At 49.9% G+C, this 22,535-nt stretch overlaps 6 protein-coding genes across 8 annotated transcripts; 3 read left to right on the top strand and 3 right to left on the bottom strand.

Moving 5' to 3' along the window:
* Window positions 1-587: 587 nt before the first annotated feature.
* Window positions 588-2,200, top strand: LOC127766844 (GEM-like protein 1). Its single transcript, XM_052292006.1, has 4 exons — window positions 588-1,133; window positions 1,247-1,336; window positions 1,411-1,712; window positions 1,812-2,200. Exons 1-4 carry the CDS (start codon window positions 956-958, stop codon window positions 1,986-1,988), a joined length of 747 nt encoding a protein of 248 aa, XP_052147966.1. The 5' UTR covers window positions 588-955; the 3' UTR covers window positions 1,989-2,200.
* Window positions 2,201-2,324: 124 nt separating this feature from the next.
* On the bottom strand, window positions 2,325-3,933 carry LOC127766845 (uncharacterized). The gene is made up of 2 exons (XM_052292007.1): window positions 3,662-3,933; window positions 2,325-3,413 (listed from the first exon to the last, which is right to left on the bottom strand). Exon 2 carries the CDS (start codon window positions 3,407-3,409, stop codon window positions 2,777-2,779), a length of 633 nt encoding a protein of 210 aa, XP_052147967.1. The 5' UTR covers window positions 3,410-3,413; window positions 3,662-3,933; the 3' UTR covers window positions 2,325-2,776.
* Window positions 3,934-6,993: 3,060 nt separating this feature from the next.
* Window positions 6,994-8,219, bottom strand: LOC127766843 (syntaxin-related protein KNOLLE). The gene has a single exon (XM_052292005.1). It carries the CDS (start codon window positions 8,122-8,124, stop codon window positions 7,189-7,191), a length of 936 nt encoding a protein of 311 aa, XP_052147965.1. The 5' UTR covers window positions 8,125-8,219; the 3' UTR covers window positions 6,994-7,188.
* A 1,305-nt stretch (window positions 8,220-9,524) lies between these two features.
* On the top strand, window positions 9,525-12,932 carry LOC127765365 (uncharacterized). Of its 2 annotated transcripts, none has more exons than XM_052290248.1 (9): window positions 9,525-9,810; window positions 9,903-10,010; window positions 10,464-10,568; window positions 10,670-10,774; window positions 11,190-11,328; window positions 11,884-11,999; window positions 12,076-12,132; window positions 12,243-12,328; window positions 12,424-12,932. In XM_052290248.1, exons 1-8 carry the CDS (start codon window positions 9,583-9,585, stop codon window positions 12,318-12,320), a joined length of 936 nt encoding a protein of 311 aa, XP_052146208.1. In that variant the 5' UTR covers window positions 9,525-9,582; the 3' UTR covers window positions 12,321-12,328; window positions 12,424-12,932. The 2 variants fall into 2 exon arrangements, with proteins under 2 accessions (XP_052146208.1, XP_052146207.1); XM_052290247.1 differs by having other exon boundaries at window positions 12,243-12,341.
* Window positions 12,933-16,063: 3,131 nt separating this feature from the next.
* LOC127766631 (endoglucanase 10-like) lies at window positions 16,064-19,413 on the top strand. Its single transcript, XM_052291738.1, is given in 7 exon segments — window positions 16,064-16,556; window positions 16,558-16,630; window positions 17,051-17,358; window positions 17,503-17,967; window positions 18,208-18,343; window positions 18,421-18,593; window positions 18,684-19,413. Coding segments are annotated over 7 exon segments (1,863 nt in total). The 5' UTR covers window positions 16,064-16,253; the 3' UTR covers window positions 19,089-19,413.
* On the bottom strand, window positions 17,924-21,586 carry LOC127766634 (pentatricopeptide repeat-containing protein At1g77405-like). Of its 2 annotated transcripts, XR_008016254.1 has the most exons (2): window positions 20,084-21,586; window positions 17,924-18,008 (listed from the first exon to the last, which is right to left on the bottom strand). XR_008016254.1 is itself a non-coding variant. In XM_052291742.1 (1 exon), the coding sequence occupies exon 1, from the start codon at window positions 21,576-21,578 to the stop codon at window positions 20,358-20,360; it is 1,221 nt and encodes a 406-aa protein (XP_052147702.1). In that variant the 5' UTR covers window positions 21,579-21,586; the 3' UTR covers window positions 19,895-20,357. The 2 variants fall into 2 exon arrangements, 1 of the variants encoding a protein (XP_052147702.1); XM_052291742.1 differs by lacking the exon at window positions 17,924-18,008 and having other exon boundaries at window positions 19,895-21,586.
* Between the last annotated feature and the right edge of the window lie 949 nt (window positions 21,587-22,535).

Raw genomic sequence — 22,535 nt, 5'->3', positions numbered from 1 at the left:
AGTTTATATTTTTACCTTAAGCACGTTGCATAAGTAAAAAAGGAGCTTAGCATGTGTAGGAAACATTTTACAGTAATTGCTGTCCAAGAAAAAAAAATCATTCACATACAAATTTTGGATGAATTGCTATGTGTGCTCATCTCCGGCTCAACGACGTGTACTTTGCATCACAACGTTTTATGTTGCATCAAACAGTGTCAACTCACCACGCCACGTCATGGCCCCTACGCCACATACCTGGTCCCTCCCCGTGCGCGTGGGCCTAACCAGAAGGGCGACCCAAGGGGAAGCACACAGATCACGTGGAGCGTGTGCAACCACCAACCGACTTGGTAACATGGCTCCGACCGGAAGATCGAGCATGTGGGCCCGGATGACAGGCCCAATATCAACACATGGGCCGAACTACAAGAGCCCAACAGATAAAGCCCTTTGGACTTCAACCGAATCGTTGGAACATAAAGGATGCGGCCCATTCGCCCATTTCTGCTTTATTCGAGGATCGTATCCGGTGCCCGCATCTCGAGGTGTATCGGCCGACCAGTGGCCAGTGCGAATCACACGGTTCGCCCTTGATCAGTGAACCAGCCGGCACTTTTCCTTCCTTTGGAAGCCACCACCTCCATCTCCATGGCCCATGGCATCACCGCGTCGGCGCTGCGGCCGGTGTAGACGATGTACGCGGACGCAAAGCCCAAAATATTCGACTTCTGTGGAGTCTCCGCAACATCAACTGCATTTGCCCTTCAATAGTCGAATCCCTTTCCCCTCGCCTCCACGAACAAGCGAAAGTAAACGCGACGGAGAAGAACCTTCCCCACGTTGGGTTGGATTGGTCAAGGCGGCAACGAACCGAAGGAAGGAAGGGAAGCATCTGGGCTACAGGTCCACGCGATCGATTGTTCGATCGATCTCGGATTGATCGCTTTGTGATTGTGATTAATCTCGCGGCGACATGGCGACGTCGTGGGCTGCGCCGCCGCCGGGGTACCCGTACGCGCAGGGTCAGGGCGGCGCCCAGCCGCCGCACCCGCCGCAGTCCACGGCCGTCGCCGTCACTCCGGTCAGCAACGGCGTGGGGAACCCCTACGTGATCGTCACCCCGGCCAGCGCGTCCCCCTCCACCTGCCAGTGTGCGTGTCGAGCTTCCTTTCTCTGATCTCTGCTTTTTTTTTTCCTGTGTTTGCACGCGCGAGCTAACGTCTCGTCTCGCTCCGGTGGCCGGCCGGCGGCGGCGACCGTGCAGCACTCAGGAAGGCGCTGGAGCGGTACGGCAGGAAGCTGGAGGACGGCACCCGCAAGGCCGCCGACACCACCGGCAACATCTGGCACCACCGTGCGCACCCACCGATCCCCTCTCTCCCAATCCGTTCGCGCGCGACGCGGGTGACTGATGCGTTGTGCGTGCAGTTCGGACGGCGCCGAACATGGCGGACGCGGCGGTGGCGAGGCTGGCGCAGGGGACGAAGGTGTACGCGGAGGGCGGCCACGACAGGGTGTTCACGCAGGCGTTCGGCGTCGTGCCGGGGGAGCAGCTGCGCAAGGCCTACGCGTGCTACCTCTCCACCTCCTCCGGCCCCGTCATCGGCACGCTCTACATCTCCACGGTCCGCCTCGCCTTCTGCAGTGACAGCCCCATATCCTACCACGCCCCTGCCGTCGCTGTCGCCGGCGCCGCCCCAGCTCACCCTCCTGAGGCCATCTACTACAAGGCAACTACATTTTTCATAGCTTCAGTTTAGTCAATTTTTCATCCATGGATGTCACCTGTTCGACGAATTGATCACCTGGAAGATTTTGATGATTTGCAGGTGGTGCTTCCCCTGAACCAAGTGAAATCGGTGAACCCATCCGCCAGCATGACGAACAGGGGCGAGAGGTACATCCAGATCATGACGACGGACAACCACGAGTTCTGGTTCATGGGGTTCGTCTCCTACGACAAGGCGCTCAAGAATCTCTACGAAGCCCTGCAGCGCCGTGCGTGATCGTCGCCCACGGCCACCGCAGCTAAGCTTCACTCTGATCCTAATATACATATCTGCCGATTTATATTCCATTGGTGAACTTGTAAGCTTCAGATCTTGCTCTGGAATAAGTGTGACACATCACTAAAACAAAATCTGATGCCGTGTGCCCGCGTGTATGATCTGTAATTCGCTCATCAGTGTAGAATGTGCTGAATTCACTTGTTATTGTAGATTGTGCTGAACTCACTATCCTTTTTATAATGTACTGAATTACCTGAACATAGATAAAACTGAGCATTAATCGCTAATCATTGTAGAACACTGATTATCTGAGCACACATAAAACTAGCTGAATTTCATGGCGCAGTTACTGGCTAGATGCTGATACATGTTCTCATTTGAAAATAGTCATGTCTGTTATACAACTCCTGTGCTTCCTCACATCAGTCTCTGCTCTAACATTTTACAGAGCTGTGACTCCCGAATTCCGCATACAAACCGCAACCTTGCAACAGCATAGAGAACCCGCTGTTTAATTTCCGCCAAAAATATACTGCAAGAACAAGGGAATATTACCAGTACAATATATGGCTCAGCTGAACCATATCGAGTAGCTAGCGTCTCACGATTGGCAACAACAATAGATAGGAAAAACTGTTGTTGGCGACGGCGCGTCGTCGGTGTTGTTCTTCTGTAGAGTTCAGCATGGGATATGGTTACTGGGTTTACGGCGGAGCTATACTTGGATATAGTCCGGCGAGCCGCCGGCGGCGGACGGCGCTAATGTGCTGTGTGTGTGTGTGGAACTATTGGTGCGGGTGGGCGATGGTCTGGTCGAAGGAGTCGACGCGGTTCTTGAGCATGGCGAGCTTGCCCTTGACGCTGAGGTCGATGACGTGGGACTCGCCGGGGCCGTAGCAGACGACGAAGCCGGCGATCAGCGACGGGTCGACGACGTTCTCGATGGTGAGGCTCGCGAACCCGGTGATCCGGCGCATCTTGCGGGCGATGAGCTCGGTCTGGCGCGCGTCGAGCTCCACGGCGGACGACACCACCACCCGCAGCGCGTGCAGCGGCGGCGGCGGCGGCGGCGCGACGTCCGCGCCGCCGCCCTGGTCGGCCGCCACGGCAGCGTTCCTGTCCAGGAGCGACCGCAGGAAGTCGAGCGTCAGCGGCTGGAACGGCGCCAGCGCGGCGGCGGCGGCGGCGTCAGCCGGCTCGTCGTGCTCGACGCCGACGTAGCTGCTTGGCCGGCGCAGCGTCTGCGCCTGCCACCGCGGGGACTGCCCGGCGTGCGCCCGCCCCACGGCGGCGGCCGTGCTCTGCTGCGTCGACAGGCCGTCGAAGCGGACTGACGCCGGCATCAGCTGGCCGGTCTCCCTTGCCGCCGGGAACGCCGGGTGGCCGCCAGGGTTGATCGGCTGGTTCAAGATGTTCATCGCCCTGCATCAACCAACACCATATAGTCATTCACCAACCCATTGCTGCCTACAACTGACGTCAACTAACCAACTATACGAATTATAGTAGCACAAATTCGAACATCAAAGCTAAGCAACAACAATTGGATGCACGATTTCTCTCTAAGCCAAATAAATTGGATACAACAGATGAACAGCTGCTCTCACTATCCCTCACACGGTGAAAAAGAGAAGGGCAGGAGCATAATCACAGTAAAACCGAGTTCTAACCTGTCTCTGCGAGAGCTCAGCTCAGCTCAACCTCGGCTCGAATTGGGGGAGAAACCAACAAGAAGGGGAGTGTGTGTGAGGTGTAGATGTTGTGATTTGTGAAGCGGCGAAGTACCACGGCTACGTATGTATCGTGGTTAGCTAGGTGAGGCGCGGAGAGGCCCAGTGCGGGGATAAGGTAGTAGCAGTAGGAGGAGGAGGTAGAGAAGGGGGGAAGAGGGGAGGGGAGAGAATTTGGCGTGCACACGATGCGGCCGTGGCAGCCGCACACGCCCCATCCGGAAAAATCTGCGCGCCGCGCCGCGCCCAATCCCATGTGGTCACTCGCTCGCTCTCGATCTGGACCGGGCCCCCGCCCGGCGCGACGGGCGCGACGAGCCGTCACGTTTTCGCGCGGCCACGGTCGATTCTGCCGTCCCAGAATAATATCGCTCGTTCGATTCTGGGACGCGATTTGTAGCAGCCGCGGCCGTATTGTTTTTCACGGACGCGAGAGCGTCATGTATTCACGTGTCTACCACATGCTCATGACTCGCGCCGTGGAGCACACGAGTGGTTGTTGGATACTGTGGTCGGCAAACAATTGGCCACGACCTTTGTGTAGGCTATTTGCAGCCGCTTTGGTCAAGACACTGGTAACACGTGGTGTACGATGCAGGTTTGAGGCTTTGAGCTCAGCATTATCACGACTGGCTAATCCGCTAATGTGTTTTTAGCGCAAGATCGTTGCTAAAACGGGATCATGATCTATTGATCTTCCATCTCTCCTTGTGCAAACGGTTTGCAACTTTTGCATCAGCTCATGATCTTCCATCTCTCCTGGGAGCTAGGATCAAGGCACTCTTCGAACTGAAGATGATCATCGGAAGCTGAGAGCCATCACTCCATCAGCCATGCCTAGCTGATGCGCACTGCTTGTGAGCCACCACGCAGCAAACAAAGCAGCCATAAGGTCTGTTTGGGGAGCTTTAAATTCTGAGAAACAGTTGTTTGGTAGCCAGCTTCTAAAAATCTAGAAAAGCTCTGAAACCCAGCTTCTAGCTTCTTAGTTCATTATTCAGAATATGTAACTACAGATTCTGAGAAACTGTGAACTGTTTGGGGCATAAACTACGGTTCGACTGCAAGGTAGCGCTCTACCTTGCAGCCAAACAAGCACTATACCTACAAAAGATCAGCCAGAGGATAACGACGACAGTTTTACCAAGCCAGAGTTGTCCAAAAGCACATGAGATGTCCTATGCTACTCGACGATTTAGGGGGTGTTTGGGTGAGGGGGGCTAAATCAAAACCATAAGTTACTTACGGAATTCCAAGCACCGGCAGCAGCAGCATTTTTTGCGTTCTCCTCCCGCATGACGCACACCTACTGTTACCAGTGGTTTCATCTCGATAAAAAAGGTAGAGTACTTTACCACTAGCCAGTCACCAGCTGTGAGCCTGTGACATGGTTGGCTCTTTTGCTAGCTGCTGTCCCGAATTTTTCCCCTCTGTCGTCTTCGTCCGTCGGTGTCTCCTCCTGCTGTCGTGTTCGTTCTTCAGATAAGTACGTTACGAACTTCCAAAGATGTGTGTTAGGCTGGGTCGGGCCGTGAGGAACCCCAACTAGTCTGGGCCTTTCTCAGGGCAAAATTTAAAGGAAAAAGTATATTTTGACTCCCTTAACTATCGCCCGAGTATGATTTATGTCCTCCAACCACAAAACCGGGTATATCGACTCCTCCAACTATCAAAACCGGTGCAAACAATACCCCTTGGTGGTTTTGGCTGACATGGCGCCTACGTGGCGGTCTTTATCGTACGTGGCGCTTACGTGGTATTAGAATAAAAATAAAAATAAAAAATATGTGGGACCATATATCATTCACACAAATAAAGTACTGTAGGACCAGGACGCTGCGGGGAGGAGGCGATCGTCAGCAGCAGCTAGCCAAGGACGCTGCTGTGACGGTGCAGCCGCGGACGGGGGCCCCGCTCGGGCGGCTCTTCCTCGAGGAGTCCCGTGGCTCGTTTGATAGGTGGTCCACGTCCACGTCGTCGTCGTCTTCCGCGGTGGCGTCCGACGAGAGCGGCTTGGACCGCGGCGCGCCGCCGGAGAGCTGTCTCTGGAAATTCAATGGGTTCCATGGCGCGGTGGCGCCGCATTGTTGGAAATTCAATGGAACGAAACTATAACCTGAGACTCTCGATCGAACACACATCGTGCACAATATTTCACGTCTGGCAAAACCGGATGACGAACAGAAAAGAGGCTGCTTGTGCTGCAAATGCCACCGCAGCTTTTCGGGTTTTCTTCTCCTTTTATTGACGCGATTACAGACGCAATATGCGCGCTCCATACGCCACTACATCGCGTGCCATCCCACACGAACCGGCGATACAGGCGAGCGACCCGTACAGAAAGAAAAATGCTCCACGCGCATCAGCCAGCTCGTCGTCGGCCGCAGCCACAGCGACGGCAAGGAGAAGTTCCTGTTCCTCCCCATCCCGCCGCCCAGCAACAAGGAGCGACGTCGATCACTTCACGCCCAAACCCAAACCACCCAAGCCACAGGACGATGCAGTCGGAGTGGTACACGTGCTTGCACGGCATCTGCCGCGCGGCCTCCCCGAGCTCGAAGTCCTCCTTGCAGACGGGGCACTGCGAGCCGTCAGACAGGTGCGCTCGATCTGGTGATCTGCACCCTCAGAAGCGAGTCGATGATGGCCGACGACGGCGCGGGCGCTGGCCCCGGCCGGTCGTTCTGGGTTAGCCCCCGACGGCGCTGCCCCTACCACCAGATGCGCCGCCCCTGAGAAGGTCTGGGGAGAGAGAGAGAGAGGAGTAAGGGAGAGAGCGTGGGGAGGAAGAAGGGAAGGAGAGGGAGGATGACATATGGGTCCCACAATATTTTATTTGTACCAATGACATATGAGTCCTATATTTTTTTTATGTTTGTTTTTTTCTAATACCACGTAAGCGTCACATAGGATAAAGACTCGGTCAAGACCGCCACATAGTCGCCACGTCAGCCAAAACCACCTCTAAAACCACCGAGAGACATTGTTTTGATAGTTGGAGGAGTCGATATACCCGGTTTTGTGGTTGGAGGAGATAATCATACTCGGGCGATAGTTGAGGGAGTCAAAGTATACTTTTTCCAAATTTAAAAGCCCATGGAGAGATTTTTCTTTTCTCTTTGGGCCTTCACCAACGGTTAATTAATTCGAGAGTGCAACGGTAACAGCACGAATTCGTGTATCACCCTGCGAAACCAAATCCCAAATGCAGCAAGTCTGATCCCAAATTCAGACTGCTAGGTAAAATGCACTGCAATTTGACGGAACAAATATACGGGTGTAGAGTATTTTATATGATCATCAGCTAAATCCTGATTGATACAGAAACATTCGGCCAGAAATTAACGAACGAATCGAGAACACGAAAGCGAAAAAAAAACCGGAATTGAGACACAACTGCATAGTGTCTGGATCAATTGATCGAACCCTTTCTGAACAACATGAGCTGCTTCTCCTCGGCCGCGCGCTCACGATCTCTTGAAGCTGGTGGCGATGGGCACGATGACGAGGAGGACGAGGAGCAGCAGGATGATGATGCCGATGCAGAGCCACTTGCGGCTGCTGCGCTGGTGCTCGCGGGCCTTGCGTAGCTCCTTGTTGCCGCCCTGGACGTAGGTGGTGGCGCTGTTGACGTGGCGCTCGATGTCGTCGAGCTGCTCCCCCTGGGACTCCACCACCACGGCCATGTCGAGGAACACCTGGTGGAGCTCCAGGAGGCTGCGCTCCACCTCGCGGGCGGCGTCGTGGCGGTCCTGGATCTCGTGCACCGTGGCGAGCACCGCGCCCTTGCCGTGCTCCGCCACGGCGGCGCACAGGAGCTCCTCGCTGCGTCCCTCGGAGATGATGCGCTCGATCACCTCCTCCTCGGGGACCTCGCCGGTGAGGGTGTAGTAGCGGCGCTCGACGGTGTCCTTGTACTCGGACATGATCCGCTGCCGCAGGGCCTGGAAGTCGAGCATGAGGTCCTTGAGCTTCTTCCGGAGCGCGGCGGTGAGCGCGGTGCGGGTGCGGTCGAGCGGGGTGCCCTCGCGGCAGCCCGCGGAGAGCCTGCGCTGCGCCGCGTTGGCGCGGTCCATGGCCTCGAGCCTGGCGCGGATGTCGCGCGCGCGGCGGAGCACGGCGATGATGTCGGCGTTGACGCGGCCGCGGAGCGCGCGGAGGGCGTCGGGCTGGTGCAGCGACTTGCCCTCCTCGTTGGCGGCGTTGAGCCTCGCCAGCGCGTCGCGGATGGCGGCCATCTCCTCCTCCACCGCCTCCGTCTCCTGGAAGAACCCCTTGAGGCGCTCGTCGGTGACGCCCACCTCGGGGAGCTCCACGCCATCCCCGCCCGCCTCCAGGTCCTTCATCGCCGCCTTCTTCAGGTCGACGTAGCTCATGAACGACTTGGTCATGAGGTCGTTCATGGCGGCGAATCTCGTGGAGATCTCTCCCTCTCTCTCGCTTCTCTAGGGTTTGGTGGTGAGGCGAAGGCGAAGGCGAAGGGGATCTGGTGATCTGTGAGGAGAGATTGGCTTTGGGGAGAGGAGAGGGGAGGTTTTAAAGGTCGCCGCGGGTCAACGAGGGAGGAGCGGGAGAAGGGGAATAGAGCCGTTGGGCAGGGTGGCGGTCGGGAGCCTGTAACGGCTATGAGATTTTTTCCATTTTGTTTTTCGCTTGCAACGGCTACAATGGAGGATAACTCTCCTTCACAATGGGGGATATTTTGATTTTTTTTTGAGGTAAATGAGATAATGGGATTTGATGCAGAGAACAATTAAAATCTGGTTGGTTTTTAATAACTTTTTTGGAGGAAAAACGAAGTAACATCAGTTCCACGCAGAAGTGTTGTTGGGTCTGCGTGTAGAGCTTTGCAATTCAGGATTGAGCAAATAGATAGGATCCTAGTCATTGTTTTGTGTTTGTGTTTGTGTTTCCCCCAGAGGAATTTCACTTTATTTCAAAGAATGGTATTTCTTGAATAGAATAATTAGATTTGGTATGGTTTTTGGAAGAGCAGAATGTCAGTTCCACACAAATGTATATCTGAGCGTACAACTTTACAACACATAATTAACCAAATAAATAGGACCGTAATCATCGCATGTTTGTGTTTTGCATTTTCCCCTTGATTTTGCAGAGGAATTTGAAATGACTGTAGTTGATTCCAACCATAACAGCATCGCTTGGTTCAGGCTCCCAAGTCACACAACTTCGCAACTGTAAGCACTCTCACTCATTCAAGCGGAACCAAGAATGTAGTCGTTGCGATGTTTTTTTTTCAAATTTTGCTTCTAATTGAGTTCTTACGAAATGTCGAAATGGTTGCAAATCTATCTTTCCTAGTACTACATACTCAATGTGCCAATGCAAACCAATCAAATAGGACACCTAGCTATGAAGTGAGTGCAAGACATGGATTTTGGTCTTGAATTGACAGTGATGCTCACATTTAGGGCATGTTTAGTAAAGCTCCAACTCCTAAATTTAGCTTCAGGAGTTAGGTCTGGAGTGGAGTTGTGGAGCTGGGCAGCTCCACAACTTTAGTTTATTTTGTGAGAGAGCTCCACCCAACTCCACTGCCAGTTTTGGTGGAGCTGAAACTGTTTGGCTGAGCTCCAGCTCTAGGACTGGATTTGTGCCAAACAGGCCCTTATAGAGTGAGTGTGCGTGTCTTTAAACGAGTGAATGCGTCTTTACTATTTCAAAAAAAAAAAGAAAAAAGAGACACCTGACTTACTGAGCTTTCTTTCATCTCAGCTGTCCAAAACTCCAATCGGACGGTCCAGAATATCCAAACCGATGGATAGAGCAAACCCCCCTTATCCCCTCTCTTCTCCCCTTTCTCCCGGCAACGCAACGAACTCCTTCCAAGCTCCTCGCCAATGGCGTCCTCCTCCGCCCTCGCTTCCTCCCCCTTCCTCCCGCCCCTCTCAACCCCAAACCCTAGGGCCCTCTCCCTCCGCCTCCCCGCTCGCCGCCTCCCCGTGGCGTCCTCCGCGGCTCCCTCGGGCGCTGCCGCGGCGGCGTCGGCGAGGGAGCGCCGCCGCTTCCTGGAGCGGTACGGCCTCAACCCCGACGACTTCGAGGACGATGCCGAGGCGGAACCCAGGGTTAGTTTGTTCGGTACATCGATCAGGGGTCTCGCGGAAGTTGATTCCGTTGTAGTTTCTGGTGATTTGAGTTTGTTTTTTTTTTCTTACAGGAAGAGAGGAGAAGGGATAGGCGGAACCGGCGGTCGGGTAGAGGGGAGGCGGAGGATGCTCCGGCGAAGGCGGCGGCTGAGCCTCGGGAGACGCATAAAATGCTTCAGGTGCCTTTGGTTTTGATTCGCGTATGATTGTTTGTTCATGTGCAACTTCTGAAAAAGGGCGTGCACTTATTTAATTTATGTATACATGGGTAAATAAAAGGAACCACTTGCTTGTGACTAAAATTGCCATCATTGGGAAGTCTCTGATGGAAATAAATGTTTGTTGCCTACTTGCCATTACTTCTGCCAGAAAGATGTAGTAGGTCAGAAGGTGTTTGGCACTTCTGTATAACCAGATGACCTTTTGTCCTGAGAAACCAGATTTGCACGCTCATATATTGATAATTCACCCACTTTGCCAGGCTTGTAGAACAAACTATTCATTGTCATGTAAGAATGACCCCATACTGGAAGTGTTCGGCAACTAATGCACTTCTCTATGAAATAAAATTGCATTAATTATTTCAATGCTTCGGTTCTTTTAGAGGTTAAAGTGCACCATGTTTCTGCTAGGTGTTAGGAGGAAAAGTACGCAGAAGAAAATTACTTTCACCAAAAGATAGGAATGTTCGTCCAATGATGGAAGTTGTACGAGGGGCAGCCTTTGACATTTTACAGGTACCTGTTTAGTTTAATTTGTTTATGTCAGCTACTCAGTTATAAAAGTTCAACCTTATGGTACTGACAGATCTATGTTGGTTCTTGGCCTTAATATGCAGTCAGCTGGTGGTTTTCCGGCTTCGCTTAGACCTGGTCGATGGTTAGACTTGTATAGTGGTACTGGATCTGTTGGAATTGAGGCTATGAGCCGTGGATGTTCAGAGGTTTTCCCCAGAACTGAAGTTAAAGTATATTTATTTGCTAATCTAATTACCTACCTGCTCTACCATAAATCTATAGGACCAAATGTATTCACAATATATATGAATGGGATTTCCACTTTTAGGAGAGGGTGTGCATAGGCGTACAAGTATATCTTGAGTTTTATTTCCATAAAAATATCTATTGGCACTTCCTGTTTAGTAATCGTGAATGGTAGCACTTAAAATTTAGCTTGAAGTACTGTAAGTGTTTGCAAGTTAGCATGAAGTGCCTTTTGTGTTCTTTTCTATTATCTATTTTTACAGTTGTGAGAATGATTTCAAATTCTGATAGCATAAAATTTCCATTGAGAGAACAAAATGATGAGGAATGAGAAGTATTGTGATTCATTCATTTGTTTGTTTCCTTTTGTCTTAGGCACATTTTGTTGAGATGGATCCTTGGGTTGTTTCTGAGGTCCTTAAACCGAATCTGGAGTGTACTGGATTTCTTGATGTTTCGCACATACATATGATCCGCGTCGAAAACTTCTTGGCCAATGCTGAAAAATCTAGTGGTATGACTCTTTTAGGGAATATGGGACTCTAATTCTAGTTAGGAAGGTGAGGTAGGTAAACATTGTGAGACTATTGATGGGCCTGTTTGGTTGATGCCCTTGATAGCCACAACGAATCATGGCAAGCCGAAATTTGGCAGGCAAAAGGAGATTTGCTTGGATCATGGCCAAGCCTAATTTGCTCGCAGTACCAATTTTTGGTTTGCTTACAAGGATATTAAGCCAAAACAGGCTTCGAACTCTGCGCTGACAGTGACTTCTTGTTAAAAATTTATGATGATATAGATTTAAAGATTGCTTATTGGTAGTATTAGTAACAGAAAGCTAATAATGGATGTGTAACATCGGTGCATTTGGACATGTCCTTAGATGCAGTACTATGAATCTATGATTAATGTGTCATTCAATACACTCTTTTATAATCATATGCCACACAGTGCAGTTGTGCACAAACACATGGATCATGCAAAAATTCTTATAAACAAGATATTTTAGTCCTTTTGACAGCATTATTATCCTGTTCTCTGACACATACACTCTTTTTATCTCTCTCAGGTAAATATCCTTCTTTTGATTATATTAGTGTAACACCGCCATATCTTGAGGTAAACTACAGTACACTACTCGATCAACTTGCAAGGTCACCATTGGTTGGAGAAGATTGCTTCATTGTGAGTTTTTCATTCTGTGTCAATCTAACTATTTTGCTCTTATGCACATTCCTTACCATCATTTGTTTTTCCTTAGCTCGTTGAATACCCACTGAAAACAGACATGGCCGAATCATGTGGAAGCCTTATAAAAGTGAGTGTCTTACACTTTGACCCTACTCAGCACTGACATAATGGTAGTGCAATAGCGCTTAGCTTTCTGGATTGCTGATGCAGTTGCTTATTTGTTTGCAAATATTGCAGGTAGCTGACAGGAGGTTTGGTAGGACAAACTTGCTAATTTATGGGCCAGCCTGGGCTGAGAAGAAGAGGAGATCTTGAGATGATTTGTGAGACATTGAGGCAAATTCTCCCCTCTTTATGCACATTTTGGATCTCACCACACTAATACACTAATACAGACTCTTCAACAACCATCTTGCAGGTATGCTAATTACTGGAAAGGAAAGCTGTCTCGACAGTGTCACCGCACTCTTGAACAGCAACGAGTGGCTCAGCTCCTCTCGAAACTATCAACAGTGAAATTCATGGAACATCCTGTGGAGATGATGGACTACTGTCTAGTACACTGGAAGATTGTATGAGGGAGAGACAGAGAGTACTTCTCTTTCATTATAGTTCACCAATCCACATCCCAGAAGAAGAAAATGATCACTGGCTCACTGCGTTTCAAGGCATCAGCATCAAGCCACCATGCGATAGTGACCTATCTCCACGTTGCTACGAGCCTGACTCTATCTAGCATTGTAGGTCATGCCTCGCCGGTGATATGATCTGAGCCGTACATTTATGCATTCAGACATTCAGGTCACTGGCTCTAGCTGCACAGGCATTTGTGTGCTCAATCTCCATAGAACAACATGATTATGTTGCTCATTGATCGGTGGATGCAATATACTTATAAGCAAAATCTGCTTTTTTTTTTCTTCATTACATCAATTAGCGTTATGCTCTTGTTGACAGGATACATACGTGCCAACATGTGAGGGGTGCATTGATCTGAAGCAATCCCCTGCACTCCAGTCTTGGGGAAAAAAACAAGGAGAGTTGGTTGCATTCCAGGATGATCACGTAGCAGCAAATGTTCCCTCTTCAACTACACTAAGGATGAGTAGTATCCTGTTTCTGCTCACAAGTCGCAACCGTCGAGAATTCATCGATAATTTTTGACCATCTGTCAAAATTCATGCGAGATTCATACAAGTCACAACTCGCTCTTCGCTTCAGAATTCGAATATCTGTGTTCCAAACTTCCGATCGTGCGCACTGGTCCATAGACGCCTATGGTGGACTTGGTCCAGGCAACCTAAGCAGTGGATGCTCATCAGCGGATGGTGCAGAACAGAAAGCGAGAAAAAAACAAGAACCAGACGGGGGAAAATTGGGTAGGTTGGGGCCATGCTGCTGACGTGGGCCAAGGTCTCGCGGCACTTTCCCCAACCAGCGAATCTGCTTGGGTTTCAGTGCGCAACACAGGGCATTTCTGCATTTCTCACCGGATTTGCCGTCCGACCAGGATGCTGCCGTGCAGCTGAGGTACTGAGCAAACACCCAGATTAGCCGTGAACCTTAACCTGTTGAAGACTCCCAAGATTTCTAAACGCAACAGAAAAAAACGTAGAAATATAATGTCACATAATTTAAAATCATATATGGTTTTAAAACACAGAAACACTAGTGTTGGATGTTTTATATAATTGAAACACATGACATTTTAAGAAAACTCACATGTGGAAGAGAGATTAAAGAGGGAAAGAGAGTTTGCATTGGACTTAGCAAAGGAAAATAAACTAAGAGGTTTAAGCTCATGTTAAAACTCCTATAGAGCGAGGGTATAGAAAAGTAATCCTTAGGAATCTTGCACTCTGAAATTTTTCATAAGTATGCTGATCCTCTAAAAATCATATGTTTTTTCTATGTCCCAATGGAGATCTAAATAGTTTTTTTAAAAGGAAATTAATGGAGCATTTTGATTCTCTACTTTTCGCTCCAATGGACAATATCCTGCTAGCCATTACGAGTATTCTTTACTTTTCTCCACAACAAAATGTAGTAGCAGAACTAACTGCCTAGATAGCATATGCCATTTTGGCCTTTACTTTGGCTAAAGTTATTCTCTTCGATGGACTAAACAAGTCCAATGTATCAAAGAATTATGAGATAGCCTCATTATCTTCATTAACTATAACCCCTCCAAAAACAAAGACCAAAGAGAGGCTTGGTCAGTTGGTTGGCACGAAAGGAGAAGCGAATTTGGATTCTTTGTGAATCAGATCCGATAACCCGGCTTCATCATTTCTTTTTATATTATGTAAAAAATATATATATTTAGAGAGAGAGAAGCCACCACATGATCATCTGACTGACGACATGAGTCTTGCCCTGGGGTCCAAGGAATCCACCGACAGCAGTCCACCGACAGCTCGCCCAGATCTTGATTTGTTTATCACCTCACTCATCAACTCACCAAATTATCATACTTATATTATCACTACTAGTAGTATGGAGGAGTATTATTGTTTCTCTCTTTCTCGCTGATTAGTCCCCGTCTAGCCAAGGCGAGAAGTAATTAGCACACCGTGTGAGAGGGTGACCTCTCACCAATTAAGGTGTGCGTCCACGCATCCAAGCATTTAATCGTGTGCTATTTTTTTCCCAACCACTGCTGCTCGCCGTGTCACGCATCGCATGACATAAAACCGTATAGCTTGATCACTCTTCACAGTACGAAGTCTTTTATTTGTGCTACTTGTATGTAGTACTGCGTCAATAATTAAAGTAGTGTATTATTCAGTGTGGCGCCTTAAAAATGCTATCTTTTTGGTGCAGGGGAATAGTACTAGTACAATGCTAGAGCTCACTCACTGACCATTAAAGTATGTGGTGGTTATGGATTCTAAAACAACCATCTGATATTGGCTGGGCGATTGTGGTAGACACGCCCTAGATAGGAGGAATCACAACTTGACTAGAATACAATGATACGGCAGATAATGTATGTCCAACTAGTATGCAGGGGTTCAGATTAAAGAAAAACTGATGATTCTTGCATATAAAAAAAGGAAATGAACAAACATAGATTATGGGGCATCATGCATCAAGCTCTGCTATGTCTAAGCCCTGAATTTCCCATTTCCTTGACTTGATGGTTTCATCTTTTATTCCTCCATCCTGCAATCCCACCAACTCTGTCCAACTTGATTGAAGTATAAAACTGAGTGGCACATACATTTTGAATCACTAATACAGGCAATACCAGTTAACAACCACACCATAATCGTTTGCTTCAAGCCTTGAGCAACGGTAACTGCTTTGCAAAGGAAAGGCACGGAGACAAGTTAATGCTGTCGCTTTCTTGCATTATTGGGACCTATATATCTTCTTTGTCACGTACAGTTTGATAATGTACAAACAACTTTGCATCCCAGATCTACCAAAGTTAACACTCCTAACAAAGGCCTACTACTACTCTTCTATATCACCTGATAATGCCCAAACGTCCCACAACTACTACTCCCACTTTACAACAGTAAACAATCACAACTTCCGTAAGATCTAAACACCGTTTTCTTTTTCTGTTTCTTATTCCACCAAGACACAAAAGTGAACCCCACTGGGTAAGTGCAACCCTGTTACTACTACCTACCCCAACCCCAACGCACCACCCTCTATTGTGAATCGGATGGTTATTAATGACATTTATCGTATTTTCTCTTATAGTAATATACTTCCCAGTTCTAAATTATAAGAGCATGATGCATTCCATCTAATTCAATATTTTATATTTTGAGACGGAAGAGTAGCTATTCCCCAATCACGTCCCGTAGAGAGCAGCAGTAGCGTAGAGCCGTGGAGGGGCTTGTACCGGCAGGCACCAGCACCGGCGCCCGCCGACGCCCACAAGCCCCCACCGAGCGCGGCCGCACCACCAACCGATAGCGGAGCGGCAACAACAAAACGAAGCCGAAACGAAAAGACGGGGGGCGACGAGGCGAGCGCGAGAAAGAGAAAGAGAGAGCAACGCCCCAACCACCACCCCCTCTGCCCAGGCCCCAGATCCCTCCACCCCATCGCACGCCACAACATAACATAACACCGCAAACACGCACCCTCCCAACAGACGCCTCTTCCCCTCCCTCCCTCCCACCTACACTCCGCTGCGCAGCCAGCTTCGCTCGCCCGCTACCTCACTCACTCTCGGGTGAGCGCGGCCACCGCTGCCGGCGACGAGGTAGGGAGGAGGAGGAGGGCAAGATGTTCGGGCGGGACCCGTGGGGCGGGCCGCTGGAGATCTCGAATGCGGACTCGGCGACGGACGACGACCGGAGCCGGGACCTGGACAGGGGGGCGCTGATGCGGCAGCTGGACGAGACGCAGCAGAGCTGGCTCCTGGCCGGGCCGGGCGACCAGGCCGGCAAGAAGAAGAAGAAGTACGTCGACCTCGGCTGCATGGTCCTCGACCGCAAGATCTTCATGTGGACCGTCGGCACCATCCTCGGCGTCGGCCTCTTCATCGGCTTCGTCATGATGATCGTCAAGCTCGTCCCCCACAAGCGCCCCCCCCCCTCCTCCCCCCGACCAGTACACCCAGGCCCTCCACAAGGCCCTCATGTTCTTCAACGCGCAACGATGTGAGTTTTTTCACTCCTTTCCTCCCTCCGTCTCCATCTCTGTCTGCATCAGAAGAAGAGGAGGAAGAAGATTTCAGAATTCAGATCCGATTTTGCACGGCAATGTCGTGCGAAAAAGACGGGCACTTGCAGCTGTCTCTCCCCTGTCTCGGAGTGGCCTCTGCTGCCTCACTCTGTTTCTACATTTAGCATGTCTTTGTTGCTAAAAGATCTGGTCATTTGCACTAAATTACCCCCACATATATTCTCTCCACGCATGTTTAACCAGATCACGGTCCACGTGCAATAAACTACTGTCAAAATGACATTTTTTTCCTCGGTCCTGGATCTTGAGAGAGGATGAACAAAAGTCACTGTGAATTCGAATTCATATAAGCAAATTCTGCTCACCTTCTGACGATGTATCGTTCTGAATGTCAGCTGGTCCGCTGCCGAAGCATAACGGCGTCAGCTGGAGGGGGAATTCTTGCATGAAGGATGGCCTCTCCGACAGCACCGTCCGGAAGAGCTTGGTCGGAGGCTTCTACGACGCAGGAGACGCCATCAAGTTCAACTACCCCATGGCCTGGTCCATGACCATGCTCAGCTGGAGTGTGATCGAGTACAAGGCCAAGTATGAGGCGATCGGTGAGCTCGACCATGTCAAGGAGCTGATCAAGTGGGGCACAGATTACCTCCTCAAGACCTTCAATTCATCAGCCGATACTATCGATCGGATCGTCGCACAGGTTGGTAGAAGCCGACCATCTGTTAATCCTGAGTTTTCACTTTCCTGTCCCAAGAAATAAGGCGTCAGATCCACTCAAATATGTAGAGTAAACTTCACAGCAGATTTTCTAAATCATTGGTATCATATGAACTTCTTATTGCAGGTGGGTGTAGGTGACACCTCAAAAGGTGGTGCCCAACCTAATGACCACTACTGCTGGATGAGGCCAGAGGATATCGATTACCCCAGACCTGTCACTGAGTGCCACTCTTGCTCAGATCTTGCTTCCGAAATGGCTGCTGCCCTTGCTGCAGCTTCCATAGTGTTCAAGGACAGCAAGACTTACTCTGACAAGCTCGTGCGTGGCGCAAAGGCCCTGTACAAGTTCGGTAGGCTGCAGCGTGGGAGATACAGCCCCAATGGCTCTGATCAAGCAATTTTCTACAATTCCACCAGTTACTGGGATGAGTTTGTGTGGGGTGGTGCGTGGATGTACTTTGCCACAGGGAACAATACATACCTATCGGTTGCAACAGCTCCGGGGATGGCAAAGCATGCTGGAGCATACTGGCTCGATAGTCCGAATTATGGAGTTTTTACCTGGGATGACAAGCTTCCAGGAGCTCAGGTTAGCATACTTCACACCTCTGTACTCAGTGCACTGGTTAGCTAGAACCACATTGCAGTTAGTGTAAAATGACAGAAGAAGGATAAGGTAATCTGAATGAGAAAATATACACGTGTTTTAGAAGGTGCAGGAATTAACCAAAAATGATTTGCATAGAGAAGGGTGGTTAATGGTATACTTCAATACTGCAGCGATACTGTGATAGTGATCCACCTCTAACATTGTTTCTACTTTATTCAGGTTCTTCTGAGCAGGTTGCGGCTTTTCCTAAGTCCTGGATATCCTTACGAAGAAATACTGAGAACATTTCACAACCAAACAGACAATGTTATGTGCTCGTATCTGCCGATGTACAATTCATTCAACTTTACCAAAGGTCGGTGCTGTTCCCCCTTTGCCTCTCTTTTTTTCTCTCTAGCCACAAATGGAAGTTAAACAATGGGAGTTTTACAGGAGGAATGATACAGCTCAACCACGGAAGGCCTCAGCCACTTCAGTATGTTGTCAATGCGGCTTTCCTTGCCTCTCTATACAGCGATTACCTGGATGCTGCAGATACACCTGGGTGGTATTGTGGACCTACTTTCTACACTACAGAAGTCCTCCGCAAATTTGCAAGGTCACAGGTAAGGTTTTGTTGCCCATGCTCTTGAAGTATTCAAAGCTACATTAGCACAGTTCGGTGAATTTGACTCCCCAAACCCTTCAATTTGCAGCTCGATTATGTCCTAGGTAAGAACCCACTGAAGATGAGCTACGTTGTGGGTTTTGGAAACAAGTACCCCAAGCGCGCTCATCACAGAGGTGCATCAATCCCTCATAATGGTGTCAAATATGGATGCAAAGGAGGCTTTAAATGGAGGGAGACTAAGAAGCCAAATCCTAATATCCTTATTGGAGCACTGGTTGCTGGCCCTGATAGGCATGATGGCTTCAAAGATGTCCGTACAAACTACAATTACACCGAGCCTACTCTTGCAGCAAATGCTGGCCTGGTGGCAGCCTTGATTTCCCTAACTAACGTTCACGTCAAAAGTGGAATCGATAAGAACACCATCTTCTCTGCAGTTCCTCCGATGTTTCCAACTCCCCCACCTCCACCGTCAGCTTGGAAACCATGAAGAGTCAGATCGCTGAATATTTCTTGAGCATCAAACGGAGGGAACGACAGATGTTTGTTTGGTACAGCAAAGGACACATACAGAAAGCAGACAACATAAGCTTACAGAGCCTCTATTTTCTGTATCAGTATGACAGATCGGTATAAATTCATCTGTCAACAATAGACCGGGATGTTGTGTGCACCTTGTGAAACTAATTTTTGGGGTCCTTGTTGTTATTCGTTCAGAGCTCATGTGTGAAGTTCTTTTTGTAGAAATGGAACCTTTATAAACCGTTTTATAGGAGTGACTTTATCATCATACTAAAGGATTTGTGTAACCTTTATACAGCTTTCTTGATTCCATTTTTATCTCTTTGCCTTACATTTCAGCCACACTTCAGGGGCATGTTCACTAAATTCTCATCATATCCAATGTGTGTGTTTATTTTAGTGTCTGCGGTGGGGGATGAGTTGGGCAGACTCTACAGCATGGCAGAAGAAGCATATATCTTTATGCCTAATAAAATTGTCATAAACTGACCTCTTTATATAGTTACACTTAAAAAATTAATCCCTTGCGTTGGTGCACCAATAATTATACAAATAAAAACTAAGAACTCCACTGACTATCAACTCTGAGAAATATAAAAAAAAACACGTCTAAGGGGCATAACATATTTGTCATGAAGCACATGATGAGATCTTACAAACAAAGCAACTGGGGTAGAAAAGGAATAACAATGATGATATACAGATGGTTTCTGGTTAGATAACAGGAAACAGCAATTTAAAATTTGTGAAGCTGTAAACTGCATCAAATGATAATGGCAAAGAAAGACCAAATCTGATTTATTATGGCATATTGGCATAGCAGTGTCACGCTGAAAACTACATGATCCCACAATGCATGGTACAGAAATAAAAGGAAGGATCTAGCAGATAACAATAGGCAAGCTCGTTGCATAATAATCATTCCAACGTCAATCATGAGCAAGAACCCCAGATATTGCTTACCTTCCGCGCAACATTCTGCCTCGGATGATCTACTATATTGGTGGCATGTTGGGCTTCAACCTCATGCCTTTCCACGGTACCAGCAACAAGTCTTCGGCAATGATCTTTCAGCAAAGCAAGTTGCCAGGGCACTCCCATGGACAGTCTTCCTCACTTCAAACATGTATCAGCATGTACTCCGTAGACATCTTAATAAAGAATTCTTTGCTTGGTATACAAGCATCTCACATCCGAGTGGACAACAAGTCTGCATTGGCTCAATATTGCAGCTAGATTATCTTGTGACTGATCGCATTATGGGCTTCATTCGCAATACCTGTTGAAATCTCTCCTTGATGCCAGCATCAATAGACTGACACAGCTCTACCGGCAAAGCCTCCTCATGCGCCTTCTCAATTTCATCTTTCACAAGCTTGTATGTGTGCTCCCTTGGAAGATGCCCACTTTCAGCCATTTCGATAATGAACTGCCTTGCCTCACTAATCCGTCCACTCTCACACAAAGAGTGGATAATAGGCGTATATGTGCTCGATGTCGCTCCCCCATGCCCCCTCGCCACCATCTCCCTCATCCACTTAACAGCCTTGTCCACCTCATTCACCACGCTATAATACCTCACAAAGGAATTGTAAGTCACCCTGTTTGGTGAGCATCCCTTCCTTAGCATTTCATCAAACACCTCGTGCGCGCGCTCGACACGGTATGTCTTGCATAGGCCATTGATCAAACAGTTGTAGGTCACGACATCCGGCTCAAGCCCTTTCTCCCCCATCCTCCGGAACAGCCTCCCCGCCTCGTAGATCCTCCTCCTCGCCGCTTTCCGGCATCCCGTCTCCACTCCGATCCGGCAGTACGAGGAGATGAGCACCGTGTAGGTGTAGGAATCAGGGCCGCACCGCGCGCCGGGGCGCTCCATCTGGTCGAGCAGGAACCTGGCGTCCTTGAAGCGGCCGTTCCGGCACAGCGCGGCGAGCAGAGTGTTGTAGCACTGCGCGTCGGGGGAGCAGTGGAACTGGCGCGCGCGGTGGAAGGCGGCGAGGGCGTGGCGCGGGAGGCCCTCCTCGCCGAGCGCGCGTATGACGTCGGTGAGCGCGGCGGTGGAGACGAGCGGCGCGTGGTCGCGGAGGAGGCGGAAGAGCGCCGGGAGCGCGCGGGCGCGGGCGAGGGAGAGCGCGGCGGCGCGGAGCGGGGGCTCGGTGAGATGCGCGGGGCGGCGCGGGTTGGCGTCGGAGTGGGACCAGGAGAGGAAGGCGAGGGTGAGGGCGGCGGCGAGGCGGCGGGTGGGGGCGGAGGACGGGGAGGGGAAGGGGCGCTGCGGGCAGAGGCGGCGCGAGGAGCGCGGGAGGAGGAGGCGCGGGATGGCGGCGAGGGCGGCGGCGATGGTGGGCGGGGAGAAGCCGCGGAAGGCCGGGGACGGGCGGAGCGTGGCGTCGAAGCGGCGGCGCTGGAGGAGCGCGACCAGGAGCTGGGGCACGAGGCGGGACGGCGACGACATTGGTGAGTTCCTTTCTTCCCTTTCCCAACTTTAATGCTCTCTCAGTTTTCCACGGTCCCACTTCAAAAGCGGCTAAACATTACCTTCAAAAAAATCTATAGAAAAATTATTTTAAAAAATATATTAATTTATTCGATAATCCTTATACACGGGCTCACGATAAGAGAGAAAAATACTGGGCGTCCGCACGTCTCATTCCACGTCGCTAGGACTCTCCGCGCGCTCCTTCGCTCGTGTCGCCTTATCTCCCCCGTCGGCGCCGCCTCCTCTCCTATGAGCTCCCTCGCCCGCGCCGCCTCCTCTCTCCCGTCAACCTCGCCCGCGTCGCTTTCCTGTCGGATCCACCGCCACTTTTCGTCTTCCTCGGCGGCTTCGTCCCTATGGTGGTGACGGTGGTGGAGGAGGCTCGCTGGCTTCCTCTCTCCATCTCTGCCACCCTCCCTCTTTTCCTCGTCCAGATCCGGTGATGGGGGCAGTGGAGAAGACCAATGTGGGCAACCCTGTGTTCGTCGGAGAGGAGAAAGATGCAGTCCATATCAAGTTATGTGTGTTTCTTGTGTGTTACAGCTAGCGTACTCGTGATGTTCAGTGTTTGGATCAAATGTTGCACTGGATATTTCGATAGTGGTCCATATCTCTATTTTCGACATGTGGGTTTCGTTGATGTTTTAATGGTTCAAAAGCAATGTTTCGGCTAGTGTACTTGTTGGAGGCTTACCACGGAGGGCCTTCGGCCGAACCTGCCGAAACCAAAAGTTCAAGCAACAGGATCATGCCGAAGGTGGGCGGCGAAGGTCGAGAGTGAAGCCATACGGGCGAAAGCCATGACTTAGGTAACACCACCTTCGCCGAGTGGAGTTCTCGCCAGAAGGCGGCACAGACGAAGATGATGCGGCGAAAGCCTCGGCACACAGGCACGGGTTTCGCCAAAGCACCGAACCCCGTTGTCGGGAGGCT

Source organism: Oryza glaberrima, chromosome 3 (genome assembly GCF_000147395.1).
Source record: "Oryza glaberrima chromosome 3, OglaRS2, whole genome shotgun sequence".
Lineage (NCBI taxonomy): Eukaryota > Viridiplantae > Streptophyta > Magnoliopsida > Poales > Poaceae > Oryza > Oryza glaberrima.
The sequence above is the reverse complement of the archived record's forward strand: the minus strand, read 5'-3'. Positions and strand labels throughout refer to the sequence as shown.

Bases quoted from the DNA above. Each gene is read 5' to 3' on its own strand.
- LOC127765365 (XM_052290248.1), top strand. From the start codon at position 9,583: ATGGCGTCCTCCTCCGCCCTCGCTTCCTCCCCCTTCCTCCCGCCCCTC. The intron at 10,011-10,463 runs GTGCCTTTGGTT...TGTTTCTGCTAG, and splicing joins AGACGCATAAAATGCTTCAG to GTGTTAGGAGGAAAAGTACG. The intron at 10,569-10,669 runs GTACCTGTTTAG...CTTAATATGCAG, and splicing joins CAGCCTTTGACATTTTACAG to TCAGCTGGTGGTTTTCCGGC.
- LOC127766843 (XM_052292005.1), bottom strand. From the start codon at position 8,124: ATGAACGACCTCATGACCAAGTCGTTCATGAGCTACGTCGACCTGAAG.
- LOC127766634 (XM_052291742.1), bottom strand. From the start codon at position 21,578: ATGTCGTCGCCGTCCCGCCTCGTGCCCCAGCTCCTGGTCGCGCTCCTC.
- LOC127766844 (XM_052292006.1), top strand. From the start codon at position 956: ATGGCGACGTCGTGGGCTGCGCCGCCGCCGGGGTACCCGTACGCGCAG. The intron at 1,134-1,246 runs GTGCGTGTCGAG...GCGACCGTGCAG, and splicing joins GTCCCCCTCCACCTGCCAGT to CACTCAGGAAGGCGCTGGAG. The intron at 1,713-1,811 runs GCAACTACATTT...GATGATTTGCAG, and splicing joins CTGAGGCCATCTACTACAAG to GTGGTGCTTCCCCTGAACCA.
- LOC127766845 (XM_052292007.1), bottom strand. From the start codon at position 3,409: ATGAACATCTTGAACCAGCCGATCAACCCTGGCGGCCACCCGGCGTTC.